At 40.1% G+C, this 20,684-nt stretch overlaps 1 protein-coding gene across 1 annotated transcript in view; it reads right to left on the bottom strand.

Moving 5' to 3' along the window:
* The window catches only part of Impg2 (interphotoreceptor matrix proteoglycan 2), a 57,962-nt gene that overhangs the window by 31,810 nt on the left and 5,468 nt on the right, over positions 1-20,684 (bottom strand). The window contains exons 3-7 of the mRNA XM_055593479.1: positions 15,334-15,500; positions 12,208-12,239; positions 6,847-6,896; positions 5,533-5,600; positions 1,636-1,797 (exon numbers count right to left, since the gene is read on the bottom strand). Coding sequence (XP_055449454.1) covers positions 1,636-1,797; positions 5,533-5,600; positions 6,847-6,896; positions 12,208-12,239; positions 15,334-15,500 — 479 coding nt within the window. The remainder of the gene's footprint in view (positions 1-1,635; positions 1,798-5,532; positions 5,601-6,846; positions 6,897-12,207; positions 12,240-15,333; positions 15,501-20,684) is intronic.

Below are 20,684 nucleotides of genomic sequence, written 5' to 3'. Positions count from 1 at the left end.
TTTAGGTAGAAGACAGAGACAGAAGAATCCTTGGGAACTGGCAGGCCTGACAGCCTGACACCCACATCAGCAAACAACAGCAACCTGTCTCAAACAAGGTACAAAGCGAAGCTAAAAACTAAGGCTGCCTTCTGACCTCCATAAGCAGGTTAAACCATACACACACACTCACACATGCACACACACACACACACACACACATACACGGACAGAGACAGAGAGAGTACCATCCATACAAAGAAATAGTTATTAGGACACGTCATCGCAGGTCAGAAGGTGACAGTGGTACAGACATTAACCAGAGACGGGGAAGGGGGTGGTGCAGACCATTCATCACCCTCAAATCACCTCAGTTCAGGGGCCACTTATCTCATAAAGTCATTACTAAGGAGACACCTTTCAAAGTATTTATTAGATTTTTCTCTAAATCTCCAGTCATTCCTGCAGTTGTTTACCGAAACACAGAGGCTTATTAAAGGTTCCTTAATCCAGGCAGGAAAGCCAGACAGCCAGTTCAAGACAGTATCTGATGCCAGGTGGCCACTGGCCTGGCTGACTTTTCTTCCACATACCATACAGCCTTGCAACTTGGCCGCACAGTTAGGAAAACGAATTGCCTGGCCTACGCTCTTCTCCATGTCTGATGGCTGCAATGATGCTATTTGGCTGACAGACGCATATTTTTATTTCCCATCTGGACACAACGACTGGGGAGAGAAATTAAGCCAGGGTAATGGAATTAACACACTTGGTAAGGAAAAGCCAATCAAGTAGGGATGGAAAAGAAGTAAGCAGGAAGAAATGGTGTGCCCAGTTATCACAAAGAGCAGATGGCGTTCAGCACCATACTACATCACAACAAAGGCGCACAAGGAGGGCGCCAGGCATAGATGATGTGTAAGGGAAGAGTTCTGAGTTCAAACTCCATGCAGAATTCTTTCAAAAGGTAAGTAATGGGTATTGCTTAACACATGGCTGCTTAGAAAAATCCCTTAAAAAAAAAAAAAAAAAACACTCCCAGCAGAGCCAGAGGACAGAGAAGAAAGGGGTTTATTTCTCACATTCCCTCAAGTGCTTCTCAGCTTTGCACACACATCGCCTGTGAGTTAACTACTTAAAAGTGTCCAAACTAGAAAATAAGAGCAGAGCCCGGGTGGTGGTGGTGCATGTCTTTAATCCCATGCAGAGGTAGGTGGGTCCTGAGTTTGAGGCCAGCCTGATCTACAGAGCGAGTCCCAAGTACACAGAGAAACCCTGTCTCAAAAATAAACAAACAAATAAATTAAAAAAAAAACAAAAAAAGGAAAGTAAAGATTAAATTTTTAAAAATTAAGTCTAATGTTCTCATCCAGAAAAAAATGATAAGCAGTGTATAGCTGTTCAGAGATACTGGATTCACCAAACATTGACATTTCACAAAATGGCTAAGCTGCAACCCTAGTATTTGTCAGCTTGAATTCTCAAATGTGTTGTGGTTATGAGAAACTTAATCCCCCCAAACAAACATGCTAACCAATCAAATGAACCACACACACGGATGATTTTTGTTTCCTATAATCCACATGTTAGAAATAAATAAATTAAAGCTTCTTCCAAAAACTTAAACAAAGAAAAAAAAAGAAAAGAAAAACCCACCTCGGAAATAAACTCTTCCACAAGGCGCCGGTAGAGGGCGCTAGAGGGATTCTGCAGCTCCTCGCTGTACTGCTTCCCCAGAAGTTGGATGCTGAATTCTGCTATCTGTTCTTCAGCGGGCGGTGTGGGCTCCTCCGTCACATTCTCAATTTCATTGCTGATCTGAATTTAGATAGAATGTTAAATACAAGTATTTATTCACTCAATAAATAAATACTGATTACCCTCGAAGTTCCAGACACCACATCTAATGATGACATTGTAAGTAGTATTAAATTTTGACAACAAACGGAGTAACTTTTAGGATTTAAAGAATATAAACAAATGTAATAATGACTGTACACTTGCATATTCTTTTAGTGCACACTAAAAAGGAAGAGCAAAAGCCTTTCCGTAGGAAACTATCAAAATGAGTTAAAAAAAAAAAAAGATGTTGAAAATTCTATAATCAAAACACAGCTGGCTTATCAAGATGGTCTTCAAATATGTTGGTTCAAGAATCCCTTTAGACCCATAAAAATAATCCAGCAACTCACTGAAATGTTAGTAATATATATTATAACTGCGACTATTTATCAACCAAAATTTCAAAGGACAAATTTGAAAAAAAAAAATACTAATTCATTTAAAAATAACAGAGTAGTGTGGTATGGTGGGGCATGCCTTTAGTTCCAACTCTGGGAGGCAGAGGCAGGCGGATCTCTGTGAGTTCAAGGACAGCCTTGCGGTAGTGTGAATTAAAACGGCCCTTATATGCTCTCAGGGATGACACTATCAGGAGGTGTGGCCTTGTTGAAGGAAGTGCGTCACTGGGAGTAGGCTTTGAGACTACAGAAGCTCCAGCCAGGCCCACAGTCACTCTCTCGTCCGGCTGCCTGTGGATCTATATGCAGAACTCTTAACTACCTTCCCAGCATTGTATCTACCTGCATGACGACAATGGTCTAAACCTCTGAACTTTAAGCCCAGCCCCAATTAAGTTGTTTCTTTAATAAAAGTTGTCGTGATCATGACATCTCCTCACAGCAAAAGAAACCCTAACTAACACAGCCTGCCCCTCATAGTGTATTCTAGGCCAGACAAAGCTGCACTGTGACACCCTGTCTCAAAAATAACAATCACAAAATATAATAAAGTAAGCAAATTTCATGCAAAAGTCAACAACAGATGCTGTGAAGCTGAAATAGTGAGAAGAATGATGTTGTTTATATTTTTTTGCAAATTCTTGACTGTCTGGCTTAATACAAGATGGCTGAATTCTCATGTTTATGTCTGTATTCAATTAATCACAGTATGCTATTTTAACAGATGCAACATGAAAAAAATCTGACTCCACAAATATGTACCCAGAAAGAAGGAATAGGATAGTATTTTCAGGTAACTTAGAATAGTCTGTAATTACCCTACACCAGCTTTAAAAGAGGTCATTTTTTAAAACAGTAGTTGCTTTTGGTCAAAACCACAACAAACTTTTTGTTGCCCATTAAAACTTAAGTCTAGGCTGAGGGGCATATGACTAGTACATTCAAGACCCTAGATTCAATCCCAGAAGCTAGGTACACACACATACACAGTTGGAGTTACTGAAGAATGACCAAGAGTTCAAGATCAGTTAGGGCTAAAGAGCGAGTTTCAAGAGTGCATGAACTACAGAATGAAAGCCCAAGATGCTGTCTCAAAAAGAAAAAGAAATGTTCTAGGTCTTCCAGGCCAAATCTGACATAACTTGGGGAAAAAGAAGTAATATTGAATTATAATCAAAATAACAAAATATCCATAAATCCACTCATATGAATAAAAGACTGACTAAATGATACTGTAGCAACACCTTCTTTTATAAATGTACTTACTAAATCTAAAAGGAATGAGGTGATTTTACCATTACCACTAGAACACTACAGGAACACTTGCTGTATGCAGCACATTTAAATGAGCACATTGAAGCCAAGTTCCTGTGTTGTACATATGGAAACATGGGAGGGACGCATGCGTGGACTGAAGGTACTAAGAGCCAAGGGAAGAACACGGGTGCCTCTCCTTGTCACTGTATCACGTTTCACCTTATGACTCACATAACAGAAACCTGTGCAGTTTCAGAGGGAAATAATTTTGGAGATCACCCCCATTCCTTCTTGAGTTCTCGCTACAATATCCCTGATACAAGGCTGCCTGCCTCAGCTGAAAGAGCTGCCATGAGAAACAGGCATGCTTTTCAGAACAGGCTCTTATGCCTCCAAAAGGCTGTCACAGTTGGGAATGTCTTGTCATTAGACCCAAACTGCCTCCCTAGAAGTTGCGTTATTGATTTAAAAAAAAAAAAGTGTGTGTCCTGCCTCACAAGAGACACACTGGGGCCTTTCACAGACGCCAGGGAGCTACCAAGTTCCCTCTAACTTTTCACTGGCACCTCTCCTTCTGACACCTCCAATGGGCTTAATTTTTACCTTAGAGCGTGGCACCCATACATGAGTTCTAACTAAGATATGGTAGGACTATCACCTACTCAAAGCAGGTTCCATATTCTACTGATGCAATCTCATATTAAATTTTTGCATTGTTTTAAAGTATTACCCTTTATTACATTGGGCATTTTTTTTCAGTAAGTACATTATGCTGCTCAATAATGCTAAGAACACTACTGACGAAAGGTGTTAGTTACACAGAATTTTATACAACACTGCCTTTTGCTGATCAAATTTTATCGTGGGGCTGGAGAAAAGGATCAGCAGCTACAAGCACTTGCTGCTCTTGCAGAGGAGTGAGGCTGGCTCCCAGCACCCACGTTGAGAAGACTGTGTGGAGGTTCAGTTTCAGGGACCTGGTCCCTTGTTCCAGCTCCACACGCCCCTTTACATCCGTGAACATAGAACACACACATACAAACAAACACACATGCCATTCTTATTAGGTGACTGGGAAGGGAGAGAGGCAAAATGGAATTCCACTACCTCATTTCACATTAGTTATAATGTTGTGTGTGCATGTGTGTGCAGTGTGCCTGTGCCTGTGCGTGTGCGTGCGTGTGCGTGTGTGTGAGTGTGTGTGTGTGTTTGCATGGATGGAGTGCATGTGTGTATACAGGTTTGTATATGCATGTGTAGAGAGGCCAGAGGTTGATGGCAGGTGTCTTCCTCAACTGCTCTCCACTTTTCTAACCGAGGCGGGGATTTTGACCAAACCCAGAATTGACAGGTTCAGCAACGTTAGCTCGCCAGCTTGTGCTAAGGAGCCAGCTCTGCGATACTGAGGGGCTGCCGTGGCTGTCTGGCTTTCTAGGTGGGTGATAGAGAAGGACTGCCCAGCCTGCCCAGCTATAGCTGAGCGTGATTCAGGTGAGCTGGCACGCTTGCCTGGCTTTCTACTCGAGTGCTGGGAATTGGAACTCTGTTTCTTGTTCCCTCCACTGTGCCATCTCCCAGCCTAATACAACTTTTAACAAAATGCTTCCACCTGCCTGGGTAGGTATCATTCTGTACTTACCCTGTGATTTTTGGTAGTGGACCCTCATTTGTAGAATTTAGTGTTGTTCGGTAGACAAGCTCCTACTAATAACTGTGTGCTTAGAAGGTGGGATCACTTTTTTAATTTTAAACTCATAAAATCCATTTCCTCTCTCTCTAAAGAAGCTAAGGCCCAATCTACTGAGGGTTTGAAGATCACAGGTTTATTACAAAAAGCATTTCCCAGAACAGAAATTCTCTACCAACAATTTACCACTATGACAGACCTATTCAATTCTTCCACAGGATATCAGATTTCTGAATGTTCTAGAATTATAATTCGTAATATTTCCAGAGCAGTGTACCATGTAAAGTCCTGTGCCGTCTCGAAATGGAATATAAATCCTGTTAAGCTCATCCTCCGTGTTAGAAAGCAACAGAACAGAGCTGGACTTACGCTCTCCTCTGGTGACATCACGCTGCTCTCTGCAGCCACCTCTGGATATGAAGCACTAGAAACAGCACCTAAGCAGAAAACAAAACATGTGTGACACCGGTCCTTGAGTAAACCAGACTTCCTGTCAGGAATTAAGGACTTACTTCAAATGCCATTCTTTCAAGTCTTTTGCTCTTTTTTATACTGAAGGCTTTTTTAGTTATAAGTTCAAGAGACATTTGTAGATGCACTCTAAAATCTCAATAATTATGGCTCACTGAACAAGTGTTTGTTTGTTTGTTTGTTTGTTTGTTTGTTTGTTTGTTTGTTTTGAGTGTGCCAGGCTCTAATATAGATGCTAGGGTACAAAAAGAATGTTTCTGTTTCTAGGGAGCTATCTAGTAAAGGGAACAAATGCTGAGGTGTGTAACTACACTAGACTTGTGAAATTATAGCTTGGCCATTGTTTAACAATCATTGAAATGGAGCCACATCGTGCAATTATATCATCTTATCTGCTCAAAATTTCTAACACAGAGAAGCTTATGCCTTTTCTTAAAATTAATAAGGGCTTGTTGCAGCCCTTGCTAGAGAACCTCCCTGGCCTGAAAGAAGCCTTTGGGTTCAATCCCCAGCAAGAAGAAAGAAGAGAGAATGAAAAAAAGAGAAGAGAGAGAAGACAGGAAGAGGTGGGGAGAGAATTACTGACTAATTTACATGAAATACAGAACTTGGGAGAGATGGAGAGATGGATCAACAGTTAAGAGTACTTCCTGTTTTTCCAGATGACAGTAGTTTAGTTCCTAATGCCCACATCAGGCAGCCTGTAACTTTAATCCTGGTGATTTGACACTGTTTTTGGTGTGATGCCCTATTCTGGCCTCCCAGGCACGCGCACACACACACACACACACACACACACACAAAAGGGGGGGGGATTAAATTTTAAAAAATTAAAATCTTTTAAACTTAAAAAAGACTGTAGAGCTCAAAGGAACACATTCTACACCCCAGGATATATCAGAAAATCCTTCTATTGGGAAAGTCCAGGAAAGTAACATAAGGTGACAACACAGAGAGTCTACCCTCAACTTCAGTGTCTGCCTTAAAGTCATCCACTGTCACATTCATGTTTTAAGCTGATCTGAATTTTAAAGTACTCACAGTATAATATCATAAACCAAGTGAAAATATAATTGTTTTGTTTCTGAAACAATATAGAAATACATAAACCACTATTTTTAAAATGAGCTGAAAACTTAATACTTGCTTGAAAATTTGTCTTAAATCTTCAATGACTAAGGAATAAAAATGAATAAAGGCAAAAAAGCTTACCTCCCAATGTTGAGGTATCACCAATAGGAACTAGAGCTGACAAGTCAGGCCTAGGAGGAAAAAAAAATATGGAGCTATTAAAAATTACAGAAACCTGGCCAAGTATTATAAAATTTGGAACTTGGGTCTACAAAGGAACTCATTACTCCACCAAATAAAGGTTTCTAAACCAAGACACCAAGGTGTAAAGTAAAAAAAAAAAATTATAACATCATAACTTACTTATTTTGTATCTGTTGATGCCTCATCAACATAGCTACCCTATATAAAGAACCTTCCTAGTTACAACTCATCACCCATTTTTTTCCTCTTCAGTTCCAATAATTATCTCTGTCCCCACCCCCTTAATCCTCTAGAATGTATTATCAATACAGAAGCATTGAACAGTCAGATATTTAAATTAATTGAAATTAAAACAGCTAGAACCTTAGTTCATTGCTCATGGAAGCCACACCCTGAGTATTCAGGGCTCAGAGATGGCTAATGGCCTTCAGACTGGACAAGACAATTAAGAGCGCTGGCAGCATCACAGAAGGGTCTAGTTGCTTAAGAGAATCGCATTAAGAATCTAATCTCCAGGCTGAGACTACAGGTCAGTGGAAAAGCCTATGCCTAGCATGTATAAGGTCCCAGCCTGAATATCAATCTCTCCCACAAGAGGGAAAGAGGAATAATAATAAATTATTATTATAATTAATCTCGTGAACTCCACGAGATTAAGGATTGCCCTGCCATATCCTTCTCTCTCTCCAATGTCTAAGAACTTTAAAAAGACTTTTTGCATGACTAGGGATGAAATTCATTGGGTAGCATGCTTGCCTAGCATGCATGAAGCCCCTGGCTCACTATCCGGCACTACATTAAATAGGTATGGTGGCTTATGCCTGCAATCACAGCACTCAGTGTTAAGATTTAAGGGAACATTAGGGTGGATCCTGGTAAGTGAAAGACATATGTGACTGAGGCTAGACTAGGCCAGTAAAGCAGAGGCATGCTCTCTACACCCCCAGGCATTTGTAGAAACATGAGGTAAACAGATTTTTGAAGTATCTCACCAGAAATCTCACCTTCCAGTTTAAAAAAAAAATACCATCTAAGACCTCCCCTATCAGTGGACTAGGGGAGGGACATAGGGGGAAAAGAGGAAGGGAGGGTGGGATTGGGAGGGGATGAGGGAGGGGGCCACAGCCAGGATACAAATTGAATAAACTTTAACATATAATAATAAAACAGAAATAAAAATTAAAAATACCATCTAAAAAGAGTAACTCAATGCATCATTACACCCAGGCTATCATTACTGGTTTTTTAGAACACTTCTGAATGACATTAGTGACTGAATGAGCAATCACTAGAACGTAAAGCAATCCAGCATCTGGACGAGTCATTTAGATAAGTACAGGAAGGCCTCAATAATAAGAAAACATCAAGAGGCATCTTGGGTTGCAGATTGTGGGGGGAATAAAATGAGGTTCCGATGCACTTAGAACACATATCAGCATAAGCAAACCTGGTCCATCCATTATCCATAGGAAATTCCTTCTCAGTTACCTTCCTGCCACAGACAGAACAAATAATGACTAATAACTATTAATTATTGTAACAATGGGGAGTCAAATTCCCCAAAGTCAGAGTGAACTGCCTCACCACAGGAGGGACATGTGTGTGCCAACGTGTACAGTGCCAGTGTAGCTCCTCATGGGCTGCGTTACAAGCCAAGTTTTATAATACAGACTCTTTCTTTCATACAGACAGAATCATTGTTTGTCTTTCTCTTCAAAATTTTTCTTTAGACTTGGGCAAAGAGAGAATGCAGGTATTTGTTTCTAGCTGGCGCAAACAGGATGGCACAGTCTGAGTCTACAGTTCAGTAGAATGCAAGTCACAGAGTGATCTGGTCAAGCCAGGCCAAGCCAAACAAAACCGGTTCCGTTTCAGGCAGCTCAGAGGCCTTTACTCGGTGGTTCTCAACCTCCCGAATACTGGGGCCCTTTAATACAGTTGCTATTTCATAACAGTAAATTTGCTGCTGTCATGAATCGTGATGTAAGTATCTGCTATGCAGGGTAGCTGATATGTGACACCCACCCCCAAGGGGATCGTGGCCTACAGGTTGGGAACCACTTTAATTCCCCCTTGTCTAGTCCATTTCAAAGGTACTGTACTCACGGATTTCTCAGTGTGTGGTGTAAAAAAGAAAAAAGAAAAAAAGAAAAAAAATCTACCCCCAGCATGGATAAAAAACAAACCTACAATGTTCCTCTTTGAATGCTGACATCTAACAATGTCTGAAATGCAGTTGGAGGAATACCATGTCATCTCTGGAGCGTAGTGACACAGAACCAAACTGGGATAAAATGTGTGTTGTGATATCCATGATTATTTAATGCAGAAACCATGGCCTTTCCAAAATACACGGTGTTGGCAGCTTGAGCACACCATAACGCAGAATTAATAAAATATAACAGAAGTTATTCTAGTAAGTTAATTTATCTTCCTTCTCTTTGTGTGCATGCATGGATATACTCTCTCAAACACACACGTACATACGCATGCACAGCACAAATACATATTGATTTTGGTCTGGTTGATCAAACAAAAATCAACAAAATTAATATATGCTGGGCATGTTGATAATATTGGTGCTGGGTAATCGGGAGGTTACAAGAAATTGTAAAATAAAGCCTCTTCCCTCTATGAGGTTATAGAAATGAGTCCGTCACATTTCTGAGATCCTACGGAAGGCTGCTAAAAGCTTGCATGGTGGGCTATACAGGTAGAGACGGACTTTAGGTGTTTCATGAAATTACATTCTTCATATTTAGGCTCATGTGAGCTTACTACAGTTTGTGTTGCTGCTGTGGTAATTAAAATGAATAAATACTTTACACAGGGAAGGGCAGTTTTACCAGCGATCATAATCTGATTCTTGAAACTTAGATGAGTCTGTACCTAAAACCTAAATGCACTATATATTCAGCTGGGTTTGTCTGGAGTTATTTAAACTGTTTCTTCATATAATTTAGATATATACACACATATATATATGTGTATATATATACATGTATACATATATACATATACACATATATATACGTATGTATGTATGTATATATATACATGTATACATATATACACATATATATGTATATATCTAAATTATATGAAGAAACAATTTAAATATATATATATATATATACATACACACACACACACACACACACACATAGTAAATGCTCATAATTTGGGGAAACAGCTTAATCTGGAGAGTTAGGCACAGGCCTGATTTTGAAGAACCATATGAGCCAGTTTCATCTTGATCTTTTAAGGGCAACAAGGAACTAGTCACTTGTCTTGCAGAAGGGAGAGACATGGTCCTGTCTTGTATTCTGAAAGCTCTTTGGCCAGAGTATATAATAGCAAGTGGTTCAGATTGGTGGCAGAGAGACCTACCAGTAAACATTGTGCTGAAAGAAGTGTTTCTTGGTCCATGAATTGGGGAAGTATGAAAGAATAGGCAAAGAAAGAGATAACTGGAAGTAAAAGAAAAGGCATGGGCAATGAGGCAGCTGGGAGAGGAATATTCATTCTTCTTTGGGGTGTGGCCATTAGTAGCTGCCCATGCTCCTACAGATGCCCACACAACCATGTGCAAAAGGCAGCACTAGCAGAACAGCAGGAAAGAAAAAAAAACAAAAATTTTGGAAGGGGGTGGAGGTGTTGGAAAGGATACAGGGAGAGCTGGATAGGGAAGTAAAAAGTGGATATGATCAAGAAATGTAGTATATATGATATAAGGATGAAACTCTCAAATAAACTTTTTAGTGTATTTAAAAATAAATGGCATATTACTATAGAATTTAAAAAAAAAAAAAAAAAGCAAGCGAGTGAGAGACCTGGGCACTTAAATGAAGAAGAGAAGCTGTCCAACAGATTGTGGACATGGAGAAGTTGGTTTTTCTAGCTCTCTCTTTAGAACCAAAGTTTCACAAATAGAGAACATTACTAAGGAGTTACTCACAGGAAGAAAGGGATAAAATAAGAATATGTATTGTGATACAGTGTTTATCAGAAAGACACGCTGTAGTGAGCAGGAAGAGATCAAAGGTGTACTATTCTTGTTTCAAGACCATAACCATAAAGTCAAGAAAGTAATCCAAACAGCCTACCCAAATATGTGCCTGTAGCATCATGAAACATAGGGGTGGCCAAGGCCACAGAGTTCCACTCTTTTTCTTTTTCTTTTTTCATTTATTTATTGATGTATTTATTTATGAATTTATTTATTCATTCATTTATTTATTTACTCATTTATTTAATCACTTTAGGGCCTGATCCTAGTCCCCCTCCTTTCTCTCCTCCCAGTCCCATTGTCATGCACCCTCTCCCCATTCCTCTTCTCCTTCTCAGGAAAAGGGAGGCCCCCAAGAAGGACCAACCCACTAAGGGAATCTTCTCCCACTGAAACTTGACAAGGCAGCTCCCAGGCAAGAGGAAAGGTATCCAAAGACAGCCAACAGAGTCAGAGACAGTCCCCTCTCCCATTGTTAGGTGACCCGTATGTTAATCAAGCTTCACTTCTGCTACATATGTGTAAGAGTCAGGGGGCGGTGCAAGTTCGGCCTGTGCATGCTTTTTGTTTCCACTCTCTACCACGTGTTATTCAAAAGCTCCTGTGTGTGTACTCCAACTATGTCTGGATTTTGTCATGGAAGCTGGGTGTCTGGATACTGGCTTGTTTAGTTAATTTTTGAATCTACTGCTGATGTCTTATGTAATCTCATACATCTTATGTATACTATGGATAGTCTGAGGATGGTTAGAATTCAAACTTTAGTCACTCACTATTCCTCACCTTTTGCAGCCTGCTTTATATTACCACTGCTTAGAAGCCAGAAATCATCTCAGTCCTGTGCTTAGTGGCCAGCCAAGATGCCTCCTGACAGATTAATCAAGGGTGTACTATTCTTGTTTCAAGACCAAAGTCATAAAGTCAAGAAGGCAATCCAAACAACCATCCATCACTTAACACAATAATCCCCCTAAAGTAAACCTTTTCAGCTTTATCATTAGCCTTTAACCTCAGTAACAGTAGATCATTTTTGATAAGGCAGACATTCCTTAAATTATCCAAGAGAGGAATGAGTCATCCTTCTGGTAAGGTCAGACTGTGAATAAGCGCAGTGGCCATGGTGATATCTGAGAGAGAGGGATGGCCTCAAGAGAAATAGCATTTTGGACTTACCCACAGACTTGGTCCTTGCAGATGCTAAAAGAAAATAGAAAAAGGATACAGGGTAAGTGTTGGGAATCCATGCGGCACATTTATGTTGCCAAACTGAATTTGGAGGAAAGACATACCTGCCTGCAGCTTCTTTTGTGTAAGTCAATTTCTAAGGAAAACAAAGACACAATGACTGAGTTAACAACAGTGATTACACAGTGAACAAAACTCACTCCACCAAGGTCACCAATGCCCTAACATGGTAGAAGCTACGCCACTGCTCTCTAGGGACAAACAAATAATGAAAGCAGGAATTTACAATACCAAGTTTGTTCTACAGCTGTGTGAGCATCCTAGCATACTGTGTCTGTTTATGTAGCCTAATGTTACTATGCACTCTTATTTCAAAAAGCAAATAAGAAGATGCACAAAATACTAGGGTGGACTCAGAAGATAGAGTTTCAAGTCCCCATTTTTCCTTCTTATCTATAAACACAAACCCACATCCTTTCTATTACCAGGGATTGGTTTTCGATATGGTTAAATAATTGGCTGCTTTTCTTACTCTATGGTCTCTCCCAAAATAATCTGCTGCCTTCATACTTTCAGTTACTAACTCAAAGCTGGTGAATAATTCTATATTTAAAACCCAGACCACCCTCCTTCACTTCATACCAAAATATCAAACAACTCACATTTCTCACAAGCAGCTCAAAAAAACACTTCAAAAGTGAATCCATCCTTCTTGCCTCATCTGCAAATTAGCTTTACTGCCTGAGTTCCTGACTCCCACTAGAAACTAGGTTTCCAACACAACCATCCAATCCATCCGAACCCCCATAAATCCTGCTTCTTACTTTTATGCATCATGTTCCCTTTCTCCGTCCCATGGTCTGGTTAGGAGCCTCATCCTCTCAGACATGGAAGGCCCATGACTTCCTGCCTGGTCTCTCTGTCATCTGATTCTCTGTTACCCTTCTCATGTGTATAAAACCATAATGACCTTTAAGAGTTTAACACAGGGCCAGAGAGAGGGCTTGGCAGGTAAAGGCACTTCCTGCTGTGCCTAATGACTGAGTGTGATATCTGGGGTCTACAGGGTAGAAGGAGAGAGGTGATTCCTACACATTGTCCTTTGCCCTCCACACGTGTGCTATAGTATCCCTGTCTTCTCTCTTGTCCTCTCTTTTGCTCTCTGTCTCTCAATAAATAAATAGATAAGAAATAAATGTAAATTTTTAATGCCAAGCTTTTAGGCCAGCTCCTTTGTCTTATTCCCTTACTATGCTGAAATGTTTCCCGTAATCCACAGAGCCAAACACAAACGCTCCCCTTCTCTGTCTGACTCTGCCTCCATCTGCCGTGTCCCTCCTCTCCTTCTCAGCCAACTCGCATTTATCACTTTAGACTCAAGCCAGACAGCACACTGCCTGCTTAATCTGAGTCATAAATAATCATTAAAGCTTATTTCCCAGACTTTAAAGTTAAAACTAAAGCCCCACTTGTAAGAAACACATTTACTGTAACATCACAAGACTGTTATTAAGTTAATAACTCCTGTGTATATTTCTTGCTTTTAATAGCTGATCCAATATTATGGGCACAATTTGAAATATACAATGCTGCTATAAATATGTATATGTGATCTGTATCTCCATTGCAACTTTAAAATCAATAATGACTAGAAATAGAAGCCCCATAACACAGGAGGAAAACATGCTTTGAGAGTGAGTCTGTTTGGTTTTTGCAGTAGTGCTGATCAAATATAGGGCCTTGCACGTGCTACCACGCTCTGTGCTGCTGAGAAATATCCATAACCAAGAATATAAATTTTGGAAATGAGAACTGGTTCTGGATTTTAGGATCCATTACAATTAAATTTTAATACAGGATAAGCAAATTATTTATTTCTTTATTTGCAAAATGGAGAAGACCTTGTTATTTATTAGACCTAGGATATGGCAGGCATAGGCTATGTAGTATTTATTTTAATTGCTAAAAACAGAGCAGTTAAAACTATGACAGAGGAAAGGCCGATGCGGCATCTTGACTTGAACTGCGATCCATCATAGTAAGGAGATGAGTTCATTTGAGACACATTAAATATCTGCACATTTATGGCAGCTAATCTTGGTTGTCAAGTTGTCTATGTGTGGAATTAGCTAAAAACCCAAGCAGCTGGGTACAACTGACAGGGATTTTTCTTGATTAGAAAACTTCAGGTGGGAAGACCAACCTGGATCATTTGAGATCAGAAAACCCACCCTAAACCTGGGCCACACCTACTGATTGCAGCCTATAAGAGGACATAAAAGAAGGGAATTTTTGCTTTTTGCCTGTCTTTTTGCCTGTCTCACTCTTGCTGGCCATTGGCAAATTCATCTATCTTGATGCTGAAGCATTCTTTTGCTGCTTTTGGAAACTACATCTTTGGGATTCCAATACAGAGAGCAGCTGAGACATCTAGCTTTGGGGACTTTACAACTGTGGCATTCTTGGACTCTCTGAGGGGAGACAACCACTGTTGGACTAGCCAGACCACAGCCTCAAACCCACTCTAATAAATCCCTTTCTAATACACAGACTCATTCTAGAAGTTCTGTTTCTCTCCAGAAACCTGACTAATACAGAACTCATGTTTAAAGAGCCACATACAGTGGTACGCGTCTGTAACTCCCACATTCCTAAGGCAGGATGGGAGACAGAAACAGGAGGATCAGCCAGAAGTTCACGTATTTTGTGTGGAAAACAAAACCTAAAACAGAGAACTTGCCTCAAGAACAAGATGAAAGGAGAAAAATCAACACCCAAGAAGTTGTGCTCTGCCGGCCACAGGCATGCCGGGGCACATGCATGCTCTCACCCACAGGTAAACAAATAAGAACAAATCTTGAATGAAAACCACATACTCCACTAAATGTGCTGCATGGACTATATCCTCTAACTTCATTAGAATGGCTGGGATCCATTCTAAATAAACATATAAATGAATTAGCAGTGCTTAACTCACACACATCCGTATCTTTAAATTTTTGCACAGTATCATTTCAATGCATTTACGTCTATAAACAAGGCTGAGGCTGTTTCTGGATTAACAGTGTTCATTATGGAAGGCCAGAGCTGGGGACGAAAAACTAAGCTATAACCTGGGGCAGCCCACTCAGAAACCTTAAATCAATTCACGTTCTCTTCCTTTAGCCTTTAGTCGTGCACAGTTACACCTACAACAACACCACAATTCTTTCTCTCTTTGCGACGCTTACCTTCATGATTAAGCTTCTATGCTCCACAGACTGACTAAACTGTGTGCCCATTTCAAATACACTTGTGATCCCATCCTCACACAAGTCCATCCAGTAACGATATTCCTCACGCCCAGGAAGTCTATCCCAAAATGTCCTGAAGGCTTCCCAGATAGCTTCCTGGCACACTGGAAAGTAAAGAGAGATGTGTTTAGAAAAAGAGAGAATGCTCTGTGCTTCTCATGATAATCATACAACAACTCACTCCCATTTCTCTGAGACACTTCGACCACACTATCCTTTCTGGAAGGCCATGACAACAGTATTTAGTTAAAGGGGATCAAATCACTTCCTAATAAATTTGTTCCTTACTGATTTTTTTAATTCCATGTTTATATCTCATGAAAATGTAACTCATGTTGAATATATTATATTGATTTGTTTTATTAATAGATGCTGTAATTTTAAGTTTCTTTGATTTTTTTTTAATTTTATTTTTAAGTTTCTTTGGTTACTGAAGTTAGGACTTCAGAACACAACTTCTCAGCTTTTCAGAGGAGCTTCTTCCTGGAATAGAGATTAATTAATACAGAGACCCACAGCCACTCAACCTTATTCTCTGCTGCAGAGAATAAGAGACATCAGAACGCTCGGCCTTAAATGAGATATCTATATCACATTTCTTCCCTCAAGGTATACAGATCTATGCAGAAGATGGGGCAGAAAGACTGGAAGAGCCAGAAGAGGGGATGACTTCACCAAAAGTGTTTTCCAGACACAACAGGACAGTTGCACACCTGAAATGACAGCCTGCAACAGCATGCACAGGAGTCACACATGAGCCACACAAAACCCCAGCATGGAGGAAGGGAGGTGGACACAAAATCTCATGTCTAGCTGCAGAGCCATTGTCATTCAGTGGGAAGGAAGTCAGTTTTCTTCAAAAGAGTGACATCCAGTGTATCAACCACGCTCCCGGATAGGCCTCGTGGCCAGGAGTAGTAAACTTGAGGGGTTTTTATTTTTGTTCTTTAAGAGAGCGAGAATATGAATTGGGTAAGTAGGGAAGGAGATGGAAGAGGAATAGTATGGTCAAAGTACATTTATGAAGTTCTCAAAGAAAAAATAAAAGCTTTAAAAAAAAAAAAAAAAAAGCCAGGCAGTGGTGGCTCATGCCATTAATCTCAGCACTTGGGAGGCAAAGGCAGGTGGATTTCTGCGTGAAGCTGAACTTTCTGGTTTCTTCAGAAACTCAGTTGTGTTATATGACTGTTTTTTTGTTTAGGTCCCAAGTGCAGGATGTGGGAAAACAGCATCCACAGAAAACAGCCCGGGTGAAAAGGCAAGTGATGTTGGTCAACTGAAAACCACCTCATGTGAGGTGTGGTGTGGTTTTTTGTGAGCTGGAAAACATCCTTGTATAGACTCTGAGAAGGGATAAATAGAAGCCCACGGACAGTGAGACAACACTTTCTGCATCTCTATGCCTTTGCATTGCTATGCTTTGCAATGGTTCACATCCTACGCTGGACTTCTCAGGCAGAAGAGCTCCACAAGAACTTGCATGAAGTGTTTGAAATGGCTTTATTTATCCTTGCCAAAGCCTGGAGGTAATAAAGATGGCCCTCAATGAATGAATGGAAAACAAACTCCGGTAAATCTACACAATGGAATATTACTCGATTACTACTTCAAAATGAGCTTTCATAGCATTAAAATCTTGCGTACTTCCAACTTATAAGCATATTGCCAAACCAACAAAATCAATCTGTATGACTCCTATAAGAATCTGGGAAAGATGAACATATGGGGACTATGAAAAGATGAGTGTTTGTCAGGGATTAGCAAGAGGATCCACAGGTTCTTCTGTATAATGCTGTGATAGCTGATAAACGTCACTGTACGTTCAACAAAGCACAAAGAATACACGCTTCAGTGAGCTCCAATATAAACTGTGAGCTTGTTAATAACGCACCAATGTTGACATATCGACTGAAGCAAATATACTGTGTTAAGACTCTAATGCTAAGGAGTTTAGGAGCTTTGTGCTAACTTTATGTACATCCTGTTCAATTTTTCTCTGACCATAAACTACTCTAAAAATAAATTCTATTGATTTTGGAAACACATCTAAAACTATAAATAAAAATTATATTCTCTAAGCTGGAGACAGCTCGGAAGTTAAGAGCACTGGCTGCTCACAGAGAGAGGAATGCAGTTCGGTTCCCAGCGCCCATATGGTACCCACAGCCACATGTAAATCCAATTCCAGGAGGTCCAGTGCCTTTCTCTGGTCTCCAAGGGTACTAAACACACATGCTCTTTATGCATAGAGGCAAAAAATGCTAATACATATAGAATAAAAATAAACATTTTCTAAAAATATCACTTGTTGCTCTTGCCTAAGACCTGAGTAGTATTCCCAGCACCAACATCAGCCCTATAGGATTAAACAGTCTCTTCTGGCCACTGTATGCACCCTCGCCTGACATACACACACAAACATACATATAAAATTCTAAAACATTAGATGATGTTTGTAAAATTTGCTGTGTAAAAATAAAAGCTAATGGAATGGACCTGCCAACCATCACAAGCATCAAGTCTGCAAAGGCTGCTAAGCAGGATATGGCTGTTGCTTTTGCATCACTGGTAAGCACAGTGCCCTCAGGGGAGGAAAGATTGACACTAGGTCAAGATTTTAGACAGTTTCAGTGCATCATGGTGTCCGGGAAACCCTGCTGCCAAGTTCATAGTCTCCATTATCAGAAAGCCCTGAGCCTGGCGCAAAATAGAGGAGCCCCCCCCCCTCGAGGCTTCCTCTTCTGTGCTTCAGGGAGCCTGGATCCCCACACCCTCTACCTGAAGAATGTAGATCTTAGGGAAATTACAAGTCCAACTCTCTTTTGCCCATTCAGCAAGCACCTGGGATTCCTAGAATGCCTCCCCATGCAAATGAGGCATCTCAGCCAATACTCTTTGCCCCCCCCCATGTCCCCGCTCCCTCCCCAAAGTTCTATATTACACTCCTTCACCCCAAATAAAATTTATCTGCCTTCCTGAAGCTGGTTCCAGAAGAGACTGAATCCCCAGCTCATCCCTTCTGCTTTCTTGTTCCTGAGGAGCATGGCCAACAACCCCAGGAGCGACGGAGAACAACATCATGAGTGGAGACATGGTGGTGTGGACATGTATATTCCCACAGAGTCTTGTGTTCAACACCTGTGCAGATTTATTCAACATAACTTAAAAAGTAAAACAATCCAAGTACTCACTGCTGTAACATGAAGGGAAATGTAACATGAAGGAAAATGGCCACAGAGTTAAGTCAAAAGAAGACTTACTCTTTTAAGTTAACATTTTATGTCTAGGAATCTATCTAAATGCAATACCTAGAGCTTTGCGTCTAGGATTAGAAACTGTTAAACTATGCAAATCCAGTTTCAATTCAAATGAGCCAAAGTCAAGTCACTTTAAAAACAATTGTTTACAGTCTCTGGGAATGGTCCTGAGGCCACACAACAAATGAAGACACATTTCTTGCAGAAAATTAAAAAAAAAAAAGGAAAAGAAGAAAAGAGAAAAGAAAAGAAAAGAAAAAAAGAAAAGAAAAAGAAATTAGTGAGGAAAGTGAGCCATCGGCTGTGAATAACAAGAAAGGGGAGTGGCAGGCATCTAAGCTAGAAAGTAAAGCTTCCTTCATCTACAGATAAGCACTTACTTAGGGGAACTCCTATGGAAGCTACTTTAAGACGATCCGAACTAACAAGTAATTACAACTAGGCTTCAGAATACAAGACACATACACAAAATCAGTTACATGTCTATGGACATCAAACAACTAAAAACACACATAAAACAAGTCACCAAATCCCATTCACAACTCCCGCCCACAAAAAGCATGAAAAAGTCAAATGCGTAGATTAGAGCTAACAAAAGACGTATCCTAACTTGGTCTCTTGGTGATATAACACCATAATAAAAAACAGCTCGGGAGGAAAGGGTTAATTGACTTACTGCCTCTGTAACAACTCACCACTGAGGAAAGTCGGGGGCAGTCTGGAAGAATAGAGGCTAGAACCTCTGTTGGAAGATCAAAGCTCCCTGGCTTATTGGCTTTCTTGACTTAGCTTGTTTTCTCACATCGCCCAGGACCACCTGCCCAGGGATGACACCACCCTCGGTGACCTGGACCCTGGAACATCAATTATTAATCAAGAGAATGCCTCACATACTTGTCTACAGGCCAAGCAGATGGAGGCAATTCCTCATCTGAGGTCCCTTCTTCCCAGGTGATGCTACTTTGTATAAAGTTGATAAAAATTAACCAACACAAGAAGTACAAAAATTATATTTGAAAATCAAACAAATTGAACAAAATTTTTTAAAAAACAAAAAAACTTCCCATTACTTACTACACATTTAATATAATCTTATCAGAATAACGACATATTTAATATAATCTTATTAGAATAATGGCTGATGTCTCTGTATATATTAACAAGCTGATTGTAAAATTTATTTCCATCACGAGGAACTCAAAATTGCTCAAACAGTGTATACTAAGAAAAAAATCTTTAGGACTCATGCTTCATGGTTTCACCTGAAAATTTTATTGTTGTCTGAGTTTATCTCATAAACAAGATCTAATATATACACTAAACAAAATGTTAGCAATATGCTCTTCCTATTCAGTCAGTAATGTCATTTTCTTAGGATCTTCATTGTCTTAGACGGTGTTTACTAAGACCCTTAAAGATACAGTTATTACTAAAATCACTCCCATTTCCATGGTAACAAAATGGAAGTTTGCTGTGTTTAATGGCTCATGCCAGTCAGGATGATTGTCACAAGTTCAAGGCCACCCTAAGATACACAGTGACTTCCAGGTCAGCCCATGATTAAAAATAAATTTTACAGTATTTTTTTAATAGCATAATTTTCCAGGGGGCTGGAGAGATAGCTCTGTGATTAAGAGTATTAACTGGGGCTGGAGAGATGGCTCAGAGGTTAAGAGCACTGGCTGTTCTTCCAAAGGTCCTGACTTCAATTCCCAGCAACCACATGGTGCCTCACAACCATCTATGATGAGATCTAGTGCAGGCAGAACACTATATATGTAATAAATTAAATAAATCTTTTTTAAAAAAAAGTATTAGTATTAACTGGTCTTAAAGAGGACCCAGGACCCAGTTTTGGTTTCCAGCCCCCACACAATGACTGACAACTGTTTGTAAGTCAAGTTCCAGGGGATCTGATCTTCCTTTGGCCTCTGTAGGCATCAGTCACATGATTACATGCAAGCAAAACACTCAAACACTTACAGTGTGTGTGTGTGTGTGTGTGTGTGTGTGTGTGTGTGTGTGTGTGTG

The sequence above is a fragment of the Psammomys obesus genome, unplaced genomic scaffold, assembly GCF_907164565.1.
Source record: "Psammomys obesus unplaced genomic scaffold, mPsaObe1.curated_primary_1811, whole genome shotgun sequence".
NCBI lineage: Eukaryota > Metazoa > Chordata > Mammalia > Rodentia > Muridae > Psammomys > Psammomys obesus.
Note: the sequence above shows the minus strand (reverse complement) of the source record. Positions and strands in the feature narration are given on the sequence as shown.